General features: G+C 38.8%; 2 protein-coding genes and 1 pseudogene across 2 annotated transcripts; 1 reads left to right on the top strand and 2 right to left on the bottom strand.

Annotated features, from left to right (window-relative positions):
- Positions 1-1,102: 1,102 nt before the first annotated feature.
- On the bottom strand, positions 1,103-2,026 carry LOC102774975 (olfactory receptor 7A5). The gene has a single exon (XM_006766433.1). The coding sequence runs from the start codon at positions 2,024-2,026 to the stop codon at positions 1,103-1,105; it is 924 nt and encodes a 307-aa protein (XP_006766496.1).
- Positions 2,027-9,301: 7,275 nt separating this feature from the next.
- LOC102751520 lies at positions 9,302-11,065 on the bottom strand (annotated as a pseudogene).
- Positions 11,066-14,050: 2,985 nt separating this feature from the next.
- Positions 14,051-14,938, top strand: LOC102775544 (olfactory receptor 7A5). The gene has a single exon (XM_006766435.1). The coding sequence runs from the start codon at positions 14,051-14,053 to the stop codon at positions 14,936-14,938; it is 888 nt and encodes a 295-aa protein (XP_006766498.1).
- The last annotated feature ends 1,011 nt before the right edge of the window (positions 14,939-15,949 follow it).

Raw genomic sequence — 15,949 nt, 5'->3', positions numbered from 1 at the left:
TCCTGAGTATAAAGGAGATATATATATATTGTATGATATTGAGATTGTTCACTCCCTTTGGTGAATTTGAAAAAGTTTAGAAAAGGGGAGATATTAGCTTAGAGCACTAGAAGGAGGCACATTTTAGGGAGCATATTGAAAGTTTTTCATCAGAAACAGGAAAATAGTTCAGAAAAGGCACATAAAACACTTCAGGTAAGTTTTCACCCCAATGAATAAGGACCCTTTCCATAGACGTCATATCCACACTTCAATGAGTAGATGTATGCCATGAAAAAAAATTTTGAGTAGTAATAAGTTGTATGTTTATTTTTGCTACATCATATTTAAGAACACTTAAGACTATAACCAAATTAGATCAGTCTATTTATTAAAATTTATATTTCCATGTAGATGCTTCTTGGAAACATGAGTTAGTCAATTTTTGCCAGTGGATATGATAAGCATGGGGATACGCAGCTGAATGAAGACTATAAATCCAGGAGATGAGCTATAAAATATACTAGCATGTTAAAGTCTACATTATCAAGGAGAACAATAATGATAGTGCTATAGAAAATGATGATGAACTTATAAATGAAAACTGGGGTCTCAGATTTTCCTGTACAATAAAATTATGTACCCTAACCAGTCTGGCTAAGTGGATAGAGCGTCGGCCTGTAGACTGAAAGGTCCCAGGTTCGATTCCGTTCAAGGGCATGTACCTTGGTTGTGGGCACATCCCCAGTGGGGCGTGTGCAGGAGGCAGCTGATTGATGTTTCTCTCTCATCGATGTTTCTAACTCTCTATCCCTCTCCCTTCCTCTCTGTAAAAAAATCAATAAAATATATTTTAAAATTATGCAAATGCCCTTAGTAGCCAAGTGCATTTTGTCTATAGAAATAGGCTAATTCATGACTATTCTTTGAGGAAAACAATAGAAAATTACTTGGAATGATATGTCATAAAAGAATAAATTATGCTAGAGTAATTGATGTTAACTCATCAGATAAATGAAAATTATGTATGGGCCAAAGACTGGCTTTATTTGTGTCAGAACATCATGCTCTGAGGCTTTGAACCCTGCTTTCATGGGCTTTTCTTCAGATTGCTACAGTTAGCTTACCTGCCAAAGAATCTTTCTAGGGCCCTTTTTATGTCATTGTTCCTGAGACTGTAGATGAAGGGGTTCAGCATGGGTGTGACCATGGTGTACATCACCGAGGCTGTTGCACTTGAGTGTGAGCTCTGGGAAGCAGCAGAGCTGAGGTACACTCCTAGGACTGAACCATAATATAAGGAGACAACTGAGAGGTGAGATGCACAGGTAGAAAATGCTTTATACTTCCCCTGAGCTGATGGGATTGCACGTACAGAGGAAATGATCCTAGAGTATGAGTAAAAGATTCCAGCAAGGGGCCCAAAGCCCAGCAGCAGAGTTAAAAAATAAATCAAAATGTTGTTAAGAAAAGTGTCAGAACAGGCAAGTTGGAGCACCCAATTGAGTTCACAGAAAAAGTGGGGGATTTCTAAGTCTGAGCAGAAGCACAGACCCAACACCATTAAGCTATGTAACAAGGAATGTAGGGCACTCAGGATCCAGGACACCAGAACAAGAAGTCCACAAAGCTTGGGGTTCATAATGACCAAGTAGTGCAGAGGGTGGCAGATTGCCACATACCTGTCATAGGCCATCACGGTCAGGATAAAGTTATCCAACACTGCAAAGAGGATATAAAAATATATCTGGGTGATGCAGCCTTCATAGGTGATGACTTTGCTCTGTGTCTGGATGTTCCATAGCATCTTTGGGATGGTGGTGGAGGTGAAACTGATGTCTACCAAGGATAGGTTGGAGAGGAAGAAATACATGGGTGTGTGCAGGTGGGAGTCTGAGCTGACAGCCAGGATGATGAGCAGGTTTCCCAACACAGTGACCAGGTACATGGAGAAGAAAAGCCCAAATATGAGGGGTTGCAGTTCCAGTGCCTGTGAAAGTCCCAGAAGAAGAAATTCTGAAATTTGTGTACCATTGCCTGGTTCCATGTGTCAGAAGTGACTACCAAAAAAAAAAAATGGAATAACTAATTTTCACATTAGCAAGCATTAGTAACTGAGAATAAATGACACATTTACATTTTAGAATCAAGATAATAATTTTTATATTTGGTATATGATCTAGTTTCCATTAAGTCATCTCTATTAGAATTTCTCATTAGCCATTTCTCATTAGAATTTTCTTTTTTACCATCAATGAATTCTTCAAACATAATGTATATTGCTGTTTTATTGAGGATATCTTTCATTCACTTGAGGTATATATAGGGTATCCCAAAAAATGTAACCCACACTTTGAATAATAATAAAGGTAGTATTTATTAAAATGCATTTAATTTATAAAATCCAGCTATCAGATTGTACAGTGTGTATACATTTTTGGGGGTAGGGGAACATCCTGTATCTATAGAGTATAGACCATGTTCCAGGCACTGTTCACAATATGCAATGCTGAAAAAGAAAAGTCTCTATAAACTAATGACAAAAAAATTAATCAAATAAAAATGATAATATCACATATCCAATGGTGAAGATGCTATAAAGAAAAGTAAATAACATTAAATGAAGAGAATGCATAGAGGTGTTCATTTTTATAGAGTTTAGCCAAGACCTGCCAACAGATGACAGTTAAACAGACACCTTAATGAAGAATATGCAGGAGACTAAGATGTATGTTCTTGGCAGACAAAAGGATCAGCCAGTGCAAAGGCCCTGAGGAAGATGCTTGTTTCACAAAATCAATGTTCAAAATGACCCAGTATATCTGGGGGAATGAGCAAGGCAGAGCAGGTTGAGAGATGGTGTCAGAAAATAGTAAGAAACAAGGTATCCTGCATGTTGCTGTTGAAACTTCAAGTCATTGAGGGTGCCTTGTGCACACTAGGTAAATGTTGCACTTTATTAATCTGGTTGCCAAAGCATCCAGTGAATTGAAAAGGATCTCCTCCTTGTTACCTTCTCTTAATTTTAGAGTCACATCTATATGTAGAAAAGCCTAAGTGACTGATTATTCAACTGGTCGCTATGATGTGCACTGACCACCAGTGGGCAGACGCTCAATGCAGAAGCTGCCCCCTGGTGGTCAGTGTGTTCCCACAGTGGGAGCGCCACTCAGCTAACCAATGGGCACCAGATGCAGGGCTTAAGGCTGGCCATCCCAACCTGGAGACCGCAGCGGAGCAGCAGTGAGCCTACCAAGTGGCAGCAGCAAGCACAGTGGAGCCAGGATGAGCAAGAGCAGCAGGCAACGTTGGACTGCTGGTTTCAGCCCGATCCCCACAGGCCACGCCAAGGGACTCCACCAGTGCACGAATTCATGCACCGGGCCCCTAGTTGGAATATATGAGTCCAGGTACCTCTGCTCTGAGGACTGCTCTCAGTTTTTAAGGCAAACACACAACACACCAGGGCCCCTTCATCTGTTATGTCCATCTCCTTCTCGCTCCCTCCCACACTATGTAGGCTATGAGTAGATACATTGAGCTACCAGTTTGTACAGTGCATATACATTTTGGGGGGGGGGACATCCTATATATTGAATATAGACCATGTTCCAGATTAGGTCTAGATCAAGTATCTTTTCTTAAAAGAATTTAGAAATAGTACCTAGATATTCATATCATAAGCCTCCCATGGACAAATACGCTTGAGGTTTCATATTGCTATTCCCATTCTCTGCCCTGTATTTAAAGAAACATAAACAATAGGTTAAATAAACATAGCAGGAGAGAGAGCAATAAAATGCACATGATATCCAAGAAAAGAGATCTAATGAGCTCAGCTTGTCCCTGAGAGATGATGAGGAAGCAAAATCTTCTTTGGATTCTAGCAGCTTTCCAACCCTAATAACACCCCCTTGAGGCCAACCAAAAATAATAAAGGAGAAAAAATAAATTTCTCCAAAAGACAGAGGTAGTTACAAATACATGGTATGAAACACCTTACAGATTGACTATGCAAAGTAAAAAATTACCAAAAAATAACAACATACAAAGGCCTCCCAGGACGTGAGCAATACATGCTGCACACGCCATGAGGAGCCATCCTCTACACTGAGTAACTTCGTTCATACAATTTAAGCCTGAGCACGTTGTCCTGCAAATATTTGTTTCATTGTACTCTGACTTCACCATCACAGTGCCAGATCCACACAACCTTCACCTGTTTTATTCACCTTTGTCTTTTCAAAACTGTTTGTGAATTTACATGCACTTACATAGGAACACATTTAAGAAATGAATGGAATGACAGGGAGAATGAAACCTGGTTAAACAAAGTGATTTCAAAGCAGTGTCTAAGTTATAATTTATTTTTTTTCTTTTAATCTTTATTGTTGAAAATATTACACAGGTCCTCCTTTTTCCCCCATTAAACTCTTACAGCACACTCCCATCCTCCCTCCCACCACCACCAGTCTGTGTCCATGGGTTATGCATATATGCATACAAGTTTATTGGTTGATCTTCCCTCTGATATAAAGATATATGAATTCAAATATGCTATGGAAGGTAAAGGTAATCTGTAGACAAATATAAAAAAGGATGCCTTCCAGAGGATGGTAGAAGATGATGCAAATTTTTGGAAATACAGCTAATGACAAAGGCCAAAAAAACCCAATAAGGAATAATGACTTGGTCATATGTGTGTAGAGTGATATGTTAGTACCAACTACTCAGAACATTCACTTTCATTCTTGTTTTATAGTAATGATTCCTAAGTGAAGAATATAAAATTATCAGCTGACTTTTTCTCCTTAAGAAAAGTGAAAAATAAAAAAATAATGAAGAGAATACAGTATGACTGAGTGGTAGAGTTGAGCCCACACTATGAATAAACACTCATAATTCCCCACATATACATACATGAAGGTACTCAATGACAACAAAGTGAATGAGGAAAACCCTCCAATTCCTTATTTTGGAGAATGCAATGAAAAACAGAAGTAAAAACACTCTGACCCCGCTATACAAAAGTCAACACTTGTACAGACAATTTACAAGAGAGAAAGCAAATGAATAACTAACTCAGAAATATATTCAGGTCACAGGTAATGAAGTAATTGCAAAGTTAAGCTATTTAGCACACCTCCTTTTACTTATCAAATACATTTTTTCATGTGAATTGAATAACCAGAGTGAAAGAAGATACTGTGAAATGTATGTCTTCTGAACTACTGATGCAAGGTAATATTTACAAGAAATATATTGAATCTGGGTCTTTTGAATAGTCCTCATGATAAAAATAAAAGAAAACTGCCCTCAATTTACTAGACACTCTCCACCCCTAGTACTCTACTTTCCTATTGCCTTTAGTTGCAAAAATTATTTTGTACATTCTACTTTTACTTGAAATAATTTATGACTCCCATTACCATGTCTAATTGGGTTTCTACCAGTTAATTGCCAACAATTACCCATGTGTTGCTGAGTTCAATGTTCACATCTCCTTTTAGCATCATAAACTAATAAATAATTAATCAGGCAAACTTTCAAGACACCTCAGGTACATGTGCTTGGCTTTGACTCTCTCTGACCCTTTCCTGTAGTACCTACTGCACCTCTGGACTCACCTGATTGGGAACTCTGAGGGGAAGGTCTCCATGGAAAGTCCAACCTCCTGGATGGGTGATGATGGAGACTGCAGCTCTCTGCCCAGACAAGACAGCAGGAAGGAGGCAAGCACAGGTCTCCCAGACAAACTCAGGATTCCAAAAGCAACAACCAGGTCCCATCCAGCCCAAGGTCACACACGCTGAGAGACTGGAGATGAGGAGATATTTACAGCTCCCCATGTCTGCTCATTAGGTGCATTTCTGTCTTGTTACTCCAGCTTCTAATCACCTGATTTCCCTGTGGGTCTGGACAGATGGGAATGTTTTCCTGGAGATTCTGTGTTCCCAAAAAACCAGCTTAGAAGTCAAGTTAGACTAGTTCTTACTAGTTCTTCCTCATAAAATCTGTTGGCTTCCAGAGGATTAACCTCCCAGCACCTTATCGAACCCTGATTTAAGATATTTCTAGTCTGGACTAGGAAACTTTAATCTCCAAATCTTGGGTTATGATAAGGACACAGTCCCTGATTCTACATAAAATGGCTATTTTTCTTTTCAACAAGGGAGAGGACTAAGTTTCTTTGATATAAACTTTGTGTGTTACACACTGGGCTTCATGACACAGTAGCCAAAACAATTTGGCATTTCAACCTTATTTACAAGTTAAGAACTGTCATTTAGTCCCTCACTATAAAATATTCATTAATTATAAAGAATATAGTTGGAAATATTATACTATAATCTAAGTATGGAGTAAGAAAGTAGATTCTTCCCTGTGGCCTCCAGAATAAACCTAGCCCTGCAAATTGAATTTAGCCCACTGAGACTCATTTCCTGTTTGACTTCAGGAATTGTAAGAGCATAAGTGTGTTTGTTTTAAGTCACTCAAGTGGCAAATTTACGTTAAGATAAAAAAGTGAATACACATTTATCCAATGAAATTTTGTTCAGGACTAAGTTTAAGTGTCTCAATTCATCCGTTTAGACTCTTCTGGGTAAAAGCATTAATTCCCTCCCACACACACATCCCACTTAAGTAGAAGAAATTTGTAATCAGTTTGGAGATATTCAGCCTCTTTAGCTGGTAGAGAATTTCTTATTGTGTTAATGTAAATGTGCTTCAGATTTTGAAGCCTTTGAAGAATTCACATAGAAAAGTAATTCAGCATTTAAGTTCATGTCTACCATTTATTTGATAACTTCATGTCTAGATTTATACATCTTTGTATTTTATATTGATTCAAGCATTCTTTCTTTTCATTTCTTTCTTCAACTTTTTAAAACTTTCTTTTCAACATAAAATATGAGATTATAATAAGTCTGTGCTGTGTGCATATATGTGTGTGTTTATTTAAAATTAAGTTGTAGGTGAGTAAACACACAAAAACTTACACACAACTTTACCCTTGAACATTTTATTGGGGCTCAACAAAATATGCCCACATATCTTATGTATTCCTTGTAAACATGCGTCTGAAGACATGTTTACTGTCCCACGTTACCTTCAGAAATAAGGAAATTGAGCGTCAGGTGTACTAAATGTTCATCAATTGCATTAAGAAGGCATTAAAGTTTATTGTGCAGTCTCTTGACTTACAAATGGAAATATGAAGTATGGATTGTCATTTTTGTATGGCTTTGATGCATCACATTGTATATTTAAATCATGTTCAGTTTGTATTATGTAATTATACTTCAATGAATAACTTAGAAGGAATAAACCAGGATCTAGGCCTCAGGTAACTGATTCACACTGAGAAATGGTAGGAGGAACCTCTTCTACTTGCAAAATGAGCAAAGTGTCATGGATATAGCAAGAGTAGAAGTAAAATAAAGCAATTCACATTCAGTACTCTTTCTTTTCTTTAAAATAGAAGATAAAACTAGATATAGAAATAGGGTATACTGATCATATATTGCTTCAAATGAGAAGAGCACCAGGGCCATACACAACACCATGAATAAGTCTTAGAATCACATGTGGAGACTCACAGCTGACTGTAGACTCATAAAGAAACTATCAGAGCTCAGAGCAACTCCCATTTATAATCGCACTTGGTAATAATACCATTATATTATATAATTTGCTTGTAGGATGGCTTGTCATACAGTAATAACTTACTGATACAATAATCACAGTGAACAGAAATGAGGACAGTAATAATCTGCTGCTGATTATTGTTGACATTTATTCTCATTTTTAAAGATCACATTCATTGTTTCTGTGTTATTTTAGTTTATTTCAGACACCTGTAATTAAACACTCTCATTGGGAGTTCATTTTCCTATAACCATGAAAGGTGGAAAGAACACGTATGTCTGTGTAGGAAAACCAGTGACCGTGATTTACATGAAAAAAAAAAAACAAGAATGCAAGTTCTGTTTTGAGTCACTCTTTGATCATTAAAGATGAATAGAATCATGAGCATAATAGAGATATTTAATGAATAAAACTGGTCATTAACCATCCCATCCATGCTTATGGAAAATTGACAAAAGGGGTTCTATATTCTTTATAGTAATAAAAAGATTTCTATTATAGGCAACACTGAAAGCTTTCAAGCAGAAACATAAAGATAACTCAATAAGAGATGGAAAAACACCAGCCAATCTTCAATCATATATATATATATATATATATATATACTCCCTTACAAATGGGCATCATCCCTTCATACTCCAATGGATAGATGTGCAGCATGAAGAATAAATATTTCACATAGTAATGCAATTTGTGATTTTAAAAATTGCTTTATCATTTTTGAAATTAGTCTGTGATTTTACAGTGGTATTAGGCCAACCTATTTATTAACATTTACCTTTAGGTGAAGAGTCCTCTTGGAGACATGGATTTGATAATCATGTTGCATGGATTTGATAATCATGTTGCAAGTGGCTCAGGTAGGGATTGTAAATACTGTTATGAAAAAAAACCCACAGGATTCTAATGAGGAGAATTAAACCTGGTGAGCAGCTATTAAACACAAGTATGGCAGAGTTTATATTATCAGGAAGAACAGTTAAGATAGTGATATACAAAAGAATGTCAGTCGTAGTAGTGAAAAACACAGTTCTCATATTTTCCTCTCTTTTAAAATTGTATAAATTGCCTTGGTCAGAAAGTGTAGCTTTAAAAATATTTTTTATTGATTTCAGAGAGGAAGAAAGAGGGTGAAAGAGATAGAAGTATCAATGATGAGAGAGAATCATTGATCCACTGCCTACTGCATTCCCTCTTTTGGGGATGAAGCCCACAACCCTGGCATGAGCCCTGACCGGGAATTGAACCATGACCTCCTGCTTCATGGGTCAAGGCTCAACCACTGAGCCAAACCAGTGAGGCTCATTAATTATAGTTTTTTCGATAGAAGTAATACCATTCAGGATGATTTTTTAGGTACAAAAATTATTTGGTATGATATATGTCATTTGAGAAAAATTATTTTTAAAAAATCCATGTTGTCCATTAGTTAAATGGGATTTTTAAAATATCTGATCCATATGGAAATAAATTTGGGAAAGTAGGAAAACAGCAAAGAGAAAAGCTGTTGGATATCTGAGAGGACAGAAAGCTTAATTGAGTTACATAAATTGAATAGAGAAGATGAGGTCAAAGAAATAGAAATTTCAGAAAATCAATGGAAAAAGCAAGTTCTACTTCCATAGTGAAAAAATAATCACAGAATCTGACTCTGAGCCTTTGACCTCTGCCATCATGGGCACATCTTCAGTGTTAGGACAACTGGCCAGTTTGTAGTTTCCGTCACAGATAATGTCTTCGGAGCCTGTTTAATGTCCTTCTTCCTGAGACTGTAGATGAAGGGGTTTAGCATGGGTGGGACAACGGAATACATCACTGAGGCTATGGCACCTGAGTATGAGCTGTGTGTAGCAGCAGAGCTAAGGTATACCCCTAACATTGTATCATAAAAGAAAGAGACAACTGAGAGATGAGACATACAAGCAGAAAATACTTTGTACTTCCCCTGAGCTGATGACATTCCATGAATGCAGGACACTATTTTGGAATATGAGTAAAGAATCCCAGTGAAAGGACCACCACCAAGCAGAAGAGCTGAAAAATAGGTCACCATGTTTATTTAAAATTGTGTCAGAATAGGCAAGTTTGATCATCTGATTGAGTTCACAGAAAAAGTGAGGGATTTCCAAATTCATGAAGAAGGACAGTTGTAATGCCATTAAGCAATGTAGCAAGGAATTCAGGACACTCATGGTCCAGGACATCAGAACCAGCAGTCCACAGAGCTGAGGGTTCATGATGGCCGTGTAGTGCAGGGAATGGGAGATGGCCACAAGCCGGTCATAGGCCATCACAGTCAAGAGAAAAACATCCAACCCAACAAAATATATATATATATATAAATACATCTGGGTGATGCAGCCTACATATGTTATGGTTTTGCTCTGTGTCTGGATGTTCACCAACATCTTTGGGATGGTGGTGGAAGTGACACAGATGTCTACCAAGGACAGGTTGGAGAGGAAGAAGTACATGGGTGTGTGGAGGTGGGAGTCTGAGCTGATGACCAGGATAATGAGCAAGTTTCCAAACACAATGATCAGGTAGATGGAGAGGAAAAGTCCAAATATGAGGGGCTGCAATTCTGGTTTCTCAAAAAATTCCAGAAGAAATTCTGAAATTTTTGTAAGATTCACAGGTTCCACAGGGTGGAGGTGACTACCCAGAAAAATGAAAATAACATGACTAATTTTCACACAAACACACCTTGCTCACATACTTGAAATGTGACAATTCGTATTTTGCAGGCTAGACATAAATTTTAATATGTGTATGACTACGGTCTCCTGTAGGGGATATCCAGTACCACCCCCTGATATGTAATATTTGTTCAAATCACCTATGTCTCTGAGGGGGTTCATGTATTCTACAGTTTTTTAAAAAAATATATTTTATTGATTTTTTACAGAGGAGAAGGGAGAGGGATAGAGAGTTAGAAACATCGATGAGAGAGATCGACCAGCTGCCTCCTGCATGCCCCCCAGCGGGGATGTGCCCGCAACCAAGGTACATGCCCTTGACCGGAATCGAACCTGGGACCCTTGAGTCCACAAGCCGATGCTCTATCCACTGAGCCAAACCGGTTCGGCTATTCTACAGTTTTAATGAGAATTTCTTCACGAGGATCTGTGGGAAGTGTGTGCAGGGCAGAGGGACTGGCCAGTGCAAAGGCCCTGATGAAGGTGCTTGCTTCAAATGTTCAATCAAAAAAGTGAAGCCAGTTTAGAAGGTGAATGAGCATGAGGGAGAGTGACAAGAAGTCGTAGTAGACACGTTGAGAAGTGAGGTGGCCTGGATGCTACTGCTGAAATCCTGGGGACAGGAATTTCCTCATACATACTACCACTTAAGCTCCATTATTCTTCTTGCAAAGGTGTCCTGTGAAAGGAAACAGATCCCCTCCTTAGTACCTGTTCTGATTAAGTTCTGGCTCCATATTGTACAAGCAACCTTGGATTGTATGAGTGCAGCTACCCTTGGTCTGAGAACTGCTCACATACACAAATCACACACACACACACACACACACACACACCACTATGGCCTCCTCAATAGTTATTCCCATATCTGTGTCAGTTTCAGCCATACTGAATATGCCTTGAGTGGAGGCCACAGCCAGCCAGGGCAGGCGGGAAACTTGGCTTCCTCCATTGCCGGGGCAACCAAGCCTCCTGCTTGCTCCAGCTCCATGGCTGCTGGCTGCCATCTTGGTTGGGTTAATTTGCATGTAGTGGCTCTGATTGGCTGGTGGGCGTGGCTTGGGGTGTAGCGAAGGTGCGGTCAATTTGCATGTTTCTCTTTTATTAGATTGGACTACCTCATAGAATGGACTTTTCTAATAATTAAATGAGACAATTCCTATAAAATGATAAGCTCTGGTCATGTGGCATAAAAATATCTAACTGTATCTCTTATAATTAATAAATATTTTAATATATTTTATTGATTTTTTTGAGAGAGAAAGAGAGAAACATCCATGACAGAGAAGTATTGATGGGCTGGCTACTGCACAACCCCTCCTGGGGATTGTGCCTGCAACCTGGGCATGTGCCCTTACCGGGAATCGAACCAACAACATATAGGTACATGGGACGATGCTCAACCACCTGAGGTACACTGGCCAGGGAAATTAATAAATATTTTATGAGGCTGTAAATGACAGTTCTTAACTGGTGATATAAGTATAAAATCCCTCATTATTTTGACAAATGTGTCAGGAACCCAAAGAGTGTGGTGCCCTGGATTGCAAATCAAACTAGACTAGTTCCGCCATATTGAAAAGGAGAATACAATTTTTCAGAGATATAAGGTCAGCGTCCTCTCAAATCAGACTTTGAAGAAAAAGAGAAGTCAGGAATGGGGTAGGGTAGTAGGAGTTTTGATCTGTAGAAAGCAGGAAAGTTCAAGAGAAGGAGACATAAAAACTAAGTACTCTTGACTTACAACCTGGTCACCTGGGATTAGAGAATCATTAGGGACATCTTGGTCTGTTTATTCCAGAGGCCCAAAGGAAAATCATGTGCTTAGAAGTTGGAATAACACAAGGGAAATGTGCCTGATGAGCAGGTATAGAGAAAGCTGTATCTCCCTTGAGCAGTCCTCAGCTTGTACAATGCTGGGGGACAGGGCATGGCTGTTGCTTTTGATTCCTAAGCTGGCTCAGGGACTGATGCTTCACTCCTTTCTGCTGTTTCATGTGGGGCAGAGCTTCAGTCTCCTCATCAACCATCCAGGGAGCAATTCAGACTTCCACACAGAGACTTTCCTCTCAGAGACCCATCCAGGTGAGCCTAGGAGGCCAGTAGATACATCAGGAGAGGGTCAGGGAGGATTGAACCTCAGAATTTTAACCTGAGTCACCTGAGAGTCCAAACAATCTAGGCCAGAGATAAGAGCTCACTGTGTTAGCATTTTGGGTTAAAGAATTAACTTGTAATTAATTTAGGTAACAGAGTAAGAAAGATATGTTTGTTGGAATCTGCATTATAAGGACCATAGTTGACAATAAAGAATGAGAGTCCAGTTGGATGACATTGTAGAATGAGTGAGATGCATAAAATGATTGCAGTAAAATGAAAACATATCTGTGATTTATTTTTAGCAAGAAGGTAATAGAAAATTAGGTGGGAAGAACAGTGCAGTGGAGTGAGAGTGTTTGTATTAAATTTCAAAGATTGTGTGCATTTGAGCCTGTTTTGTGTTTATTGAAAAGATCCTGACCAGTCAGGGAGTTGGTCCCTTGCAATAGTGATTTGTGAGACATTCATTGCAGTATCTTCTCTCACGCTGGGTATTCACATGAAAAAAAAAAGTATTTAATGAGTCTGAAGAGGATACTAAATAGTTTTACTTTGAATTAATTACTTTATTATTGGCAGGGCTACATATATTCTTGGATCTGTTACCCATTGACTTTCTCTATTGGAACAATTGGCAGGAATTCCTACCCCACACTCAGCCTTTTCTGCCAGTGGTCATGCATTCTTTACCTTTAAGGAGCAATTCTGGCATGCATTTAGAAAATATAAATTGAGGTCTGGCCAAATTCTAGGCAAAGGTATAGGGTGCTGAGAAAAAAAGTCACTATAGTTATGTCGATGGAGAACTAAAGGTCACCCATTGTACCTTAAATCTTAATGCCAAGAGGCATCACAGTCAGTTTACATTTATGCAGTGAGGCTTTCCTGTACAAGCTTGGGGGTGGGGGGGGGGCATATCTCCAAATCTAATTAAAATTTCTTTTCTACTTCATGTGTGTTTTTAACATAAAATGCCCTTACTCAAGGGAAGCTAATGAGTGACCATCTTCCTCAGGGCCTTTGTACTGGCTGTTTCTTCCCCCTGGGAAACAATTTCCCTCTTAGTCTCTCGCTCAGTCTTCATTGAGGTTTGTGTTAAAGTGTCAGCCGATGGCAAGTCTTGGCTAAACTCTATAAAAAAGAACACCCTCTATCCCTCTCTACAGTTAATGTGATTTACTTTTCTTTATAGCATCTCTATAGTTAATGTGATTTACTTTTCTTTATAGCATCTCCACCATCAGATATATTATCATTTTTATTTGATTATATTATTGCTGCATCATTAGTTTGTAGACTTTAGTTTTAAAGCATCCCATACTCTGAACAGAGCTAAAACATGGCCTATAGTCAATATATATTTTTCAAATGCATGAAAGATGTCCTCAGTAAAAAAAAAAAAAACCACAGTATACATTACGTTTGAAGAAAAGAAAATTCTAATGAAAAATGCCAATAGAGAAACATTAATGGGAACCAGATCACACAACAAAAATGGACATTATTTTCCTGAATCTACAATATAAATGTGTCATTTATTCTCAGTTACTGATGCTTGCTAATGTGAAAATTAGTTATTCATTTTTTTTCTATCTCTTTACTTTTGTAGTCACCTCCAACACATGGAACCAGGCAATGGTACACAAATTTCAGAATTTCTTCTCCTGGGACTTTCACAGGCACTGGAACTGCAGCCCCTCATATTTGGGCTTTTCCTCTCCATGTACCTGGTCACTGTGTTGGGAAACCTGCTCATCATCCTGGCCGTCAGCTCAGACTCCCACCTCCACATGCCCATGTACTTCTTCCTCTCCAACCTGTCCTTGGTAGACATCTGTTTCACCTCCATCACCATCCCAAAAATGCTATGGAACATCCAGGCACAAAGCAAAGTCATCACCTATGAAGGCTGCATCACACAGATGTATTTTTATACACTTTTTGCAGTGTTGGACAACTTTATTCTGACCGTGATGGCCTATGACCGGTTTGTGGCCATCTGCCACCCCCTATACTACATGGTCATCATGAACCCCCGGCTCTGTGGACTGCTGGTTCTGGTGTCCTGGATCATGAGTGGACTGAATTCCCTCTTACAAAGCGTAATGGTATCGCAGCTGTCCTTCTGTACAGACTTTGAAATCGCCCACTATTTTTGTGAAATCCAACAGGTCTTCCAACTCGCCTGTTCCGACACCTTTCTTAATAACATGGTGATATATTTTGCAGCTGTGCTACTGGGTGGTGGTCCCCTTGCTGGTATCCTTTACTCTTACTCTAAGATACTGTCCTCCATTTGTGGAATCCCATCAGCTCAGGGGAAGTATAAAGCATTTTCTACCTGTGCGTCTCACCTCTGGGTTGTCTCCTTATTTTATGGTACAATCCTAGGAGTGTATCTCAGCTCTGCTGCTACCATTGTAGAAGAACATCTGAGACCAGAGTTATCACTTATATGTTCATCATTATTTTCTATAGCACTAACTGCACAACTCTTCTTGATAATGTAGACTTTACATGCTAGTATGTTTTATAGCTGGTCTCCTGGTTTTATAGACTTCATTCTGTTATTCAACTGTGTGTCCACATGCCTACCTTAGCCACTGGCAACAATTGACTACTCAATAGAGGTTTCCAAGAAGCATCTACATGCATACATACATTTTAATAAATAAAGTGATCTAATGTGGTTACAGTCAGAGATGACCTTAAATATGATGAAGCAAATAACAGCCATACATTTTATTACTCTACAAAAATATTTTTCATGCTGCATGTGACTAAAGTGTGGAATATTGACCTGGTCCAAAGGCTCAGTTGGTTTGAGCATCCTCCTATGCACAAAAAAAGTGCCAGAGCATATACCTAGGTTGTGGGTTCCATCCTTGGTGGGGTGCATTCAGGAGGCAATCAATGTTTCTCACATCAATGCTTCTGTATCTATCTATCTATCTATCTATCTATCTATCTATCTATCTATCTATTTTTCTATTACCTATCATTTACCTGTCTATGTCTACTGCTGAATCTATGTCTCCCTTCCTCTCTTTCTAAAAAAATCAATAATAAATAATAGTAAAAATAAAAAAATAAACTGTTAAATAGGATGTCCATGTATAAGTTTCCTTATTCATTTTGGTGAAGCCTCTCCCAGGCCCAGAGATGCTTTCTCGGCTATGCCAAGGGCTGCCCTGCACTGTGCATGAACTGGAGCCCAGGAGCCTGGGAGAGGATCCATCTATCCTCCATTCACCCTGGAGCTGGAGGAGGAGGGAAGAGGCCTGGAGGACATGACATGATCAAGTTTAAGTCATTGCAGAAGGATAACCTGGGTTACTTTATGATTTTCACACAACCTAGTGAAAAACCAGCAGTAAGTTGCCTGTCTCAAAATGACTGGAAGTTAGATATTCTAACAGACCAATCGACCCCGCCCCGCCCCAAATACTGAATTGTATATATGAGACTGTGTAAAAGGATCATGTGACAAGAAGAAGTTAGACCATCTATGCACTAGATAC

This window comes from Myotis davidii, unplaced genomic scaffold (assembly GCF_000327345.1).
Source record: "Myotis davidii unplaced genomic scaffold, ASM32734v1 scaffold2702, whole genome shotgun sequence".
Lineage (NCBI taxonomy): Eukaryota > Metazoa > Chordata > Mammalia > Chiroptera > Vespertilionidae > Myotis > Myotis davidii.
The sequence above is the reverse complement of the archived record's forward strand: the minus strand, read 5'-3'. Positions and strand labels throughout refer to the sequence as shown.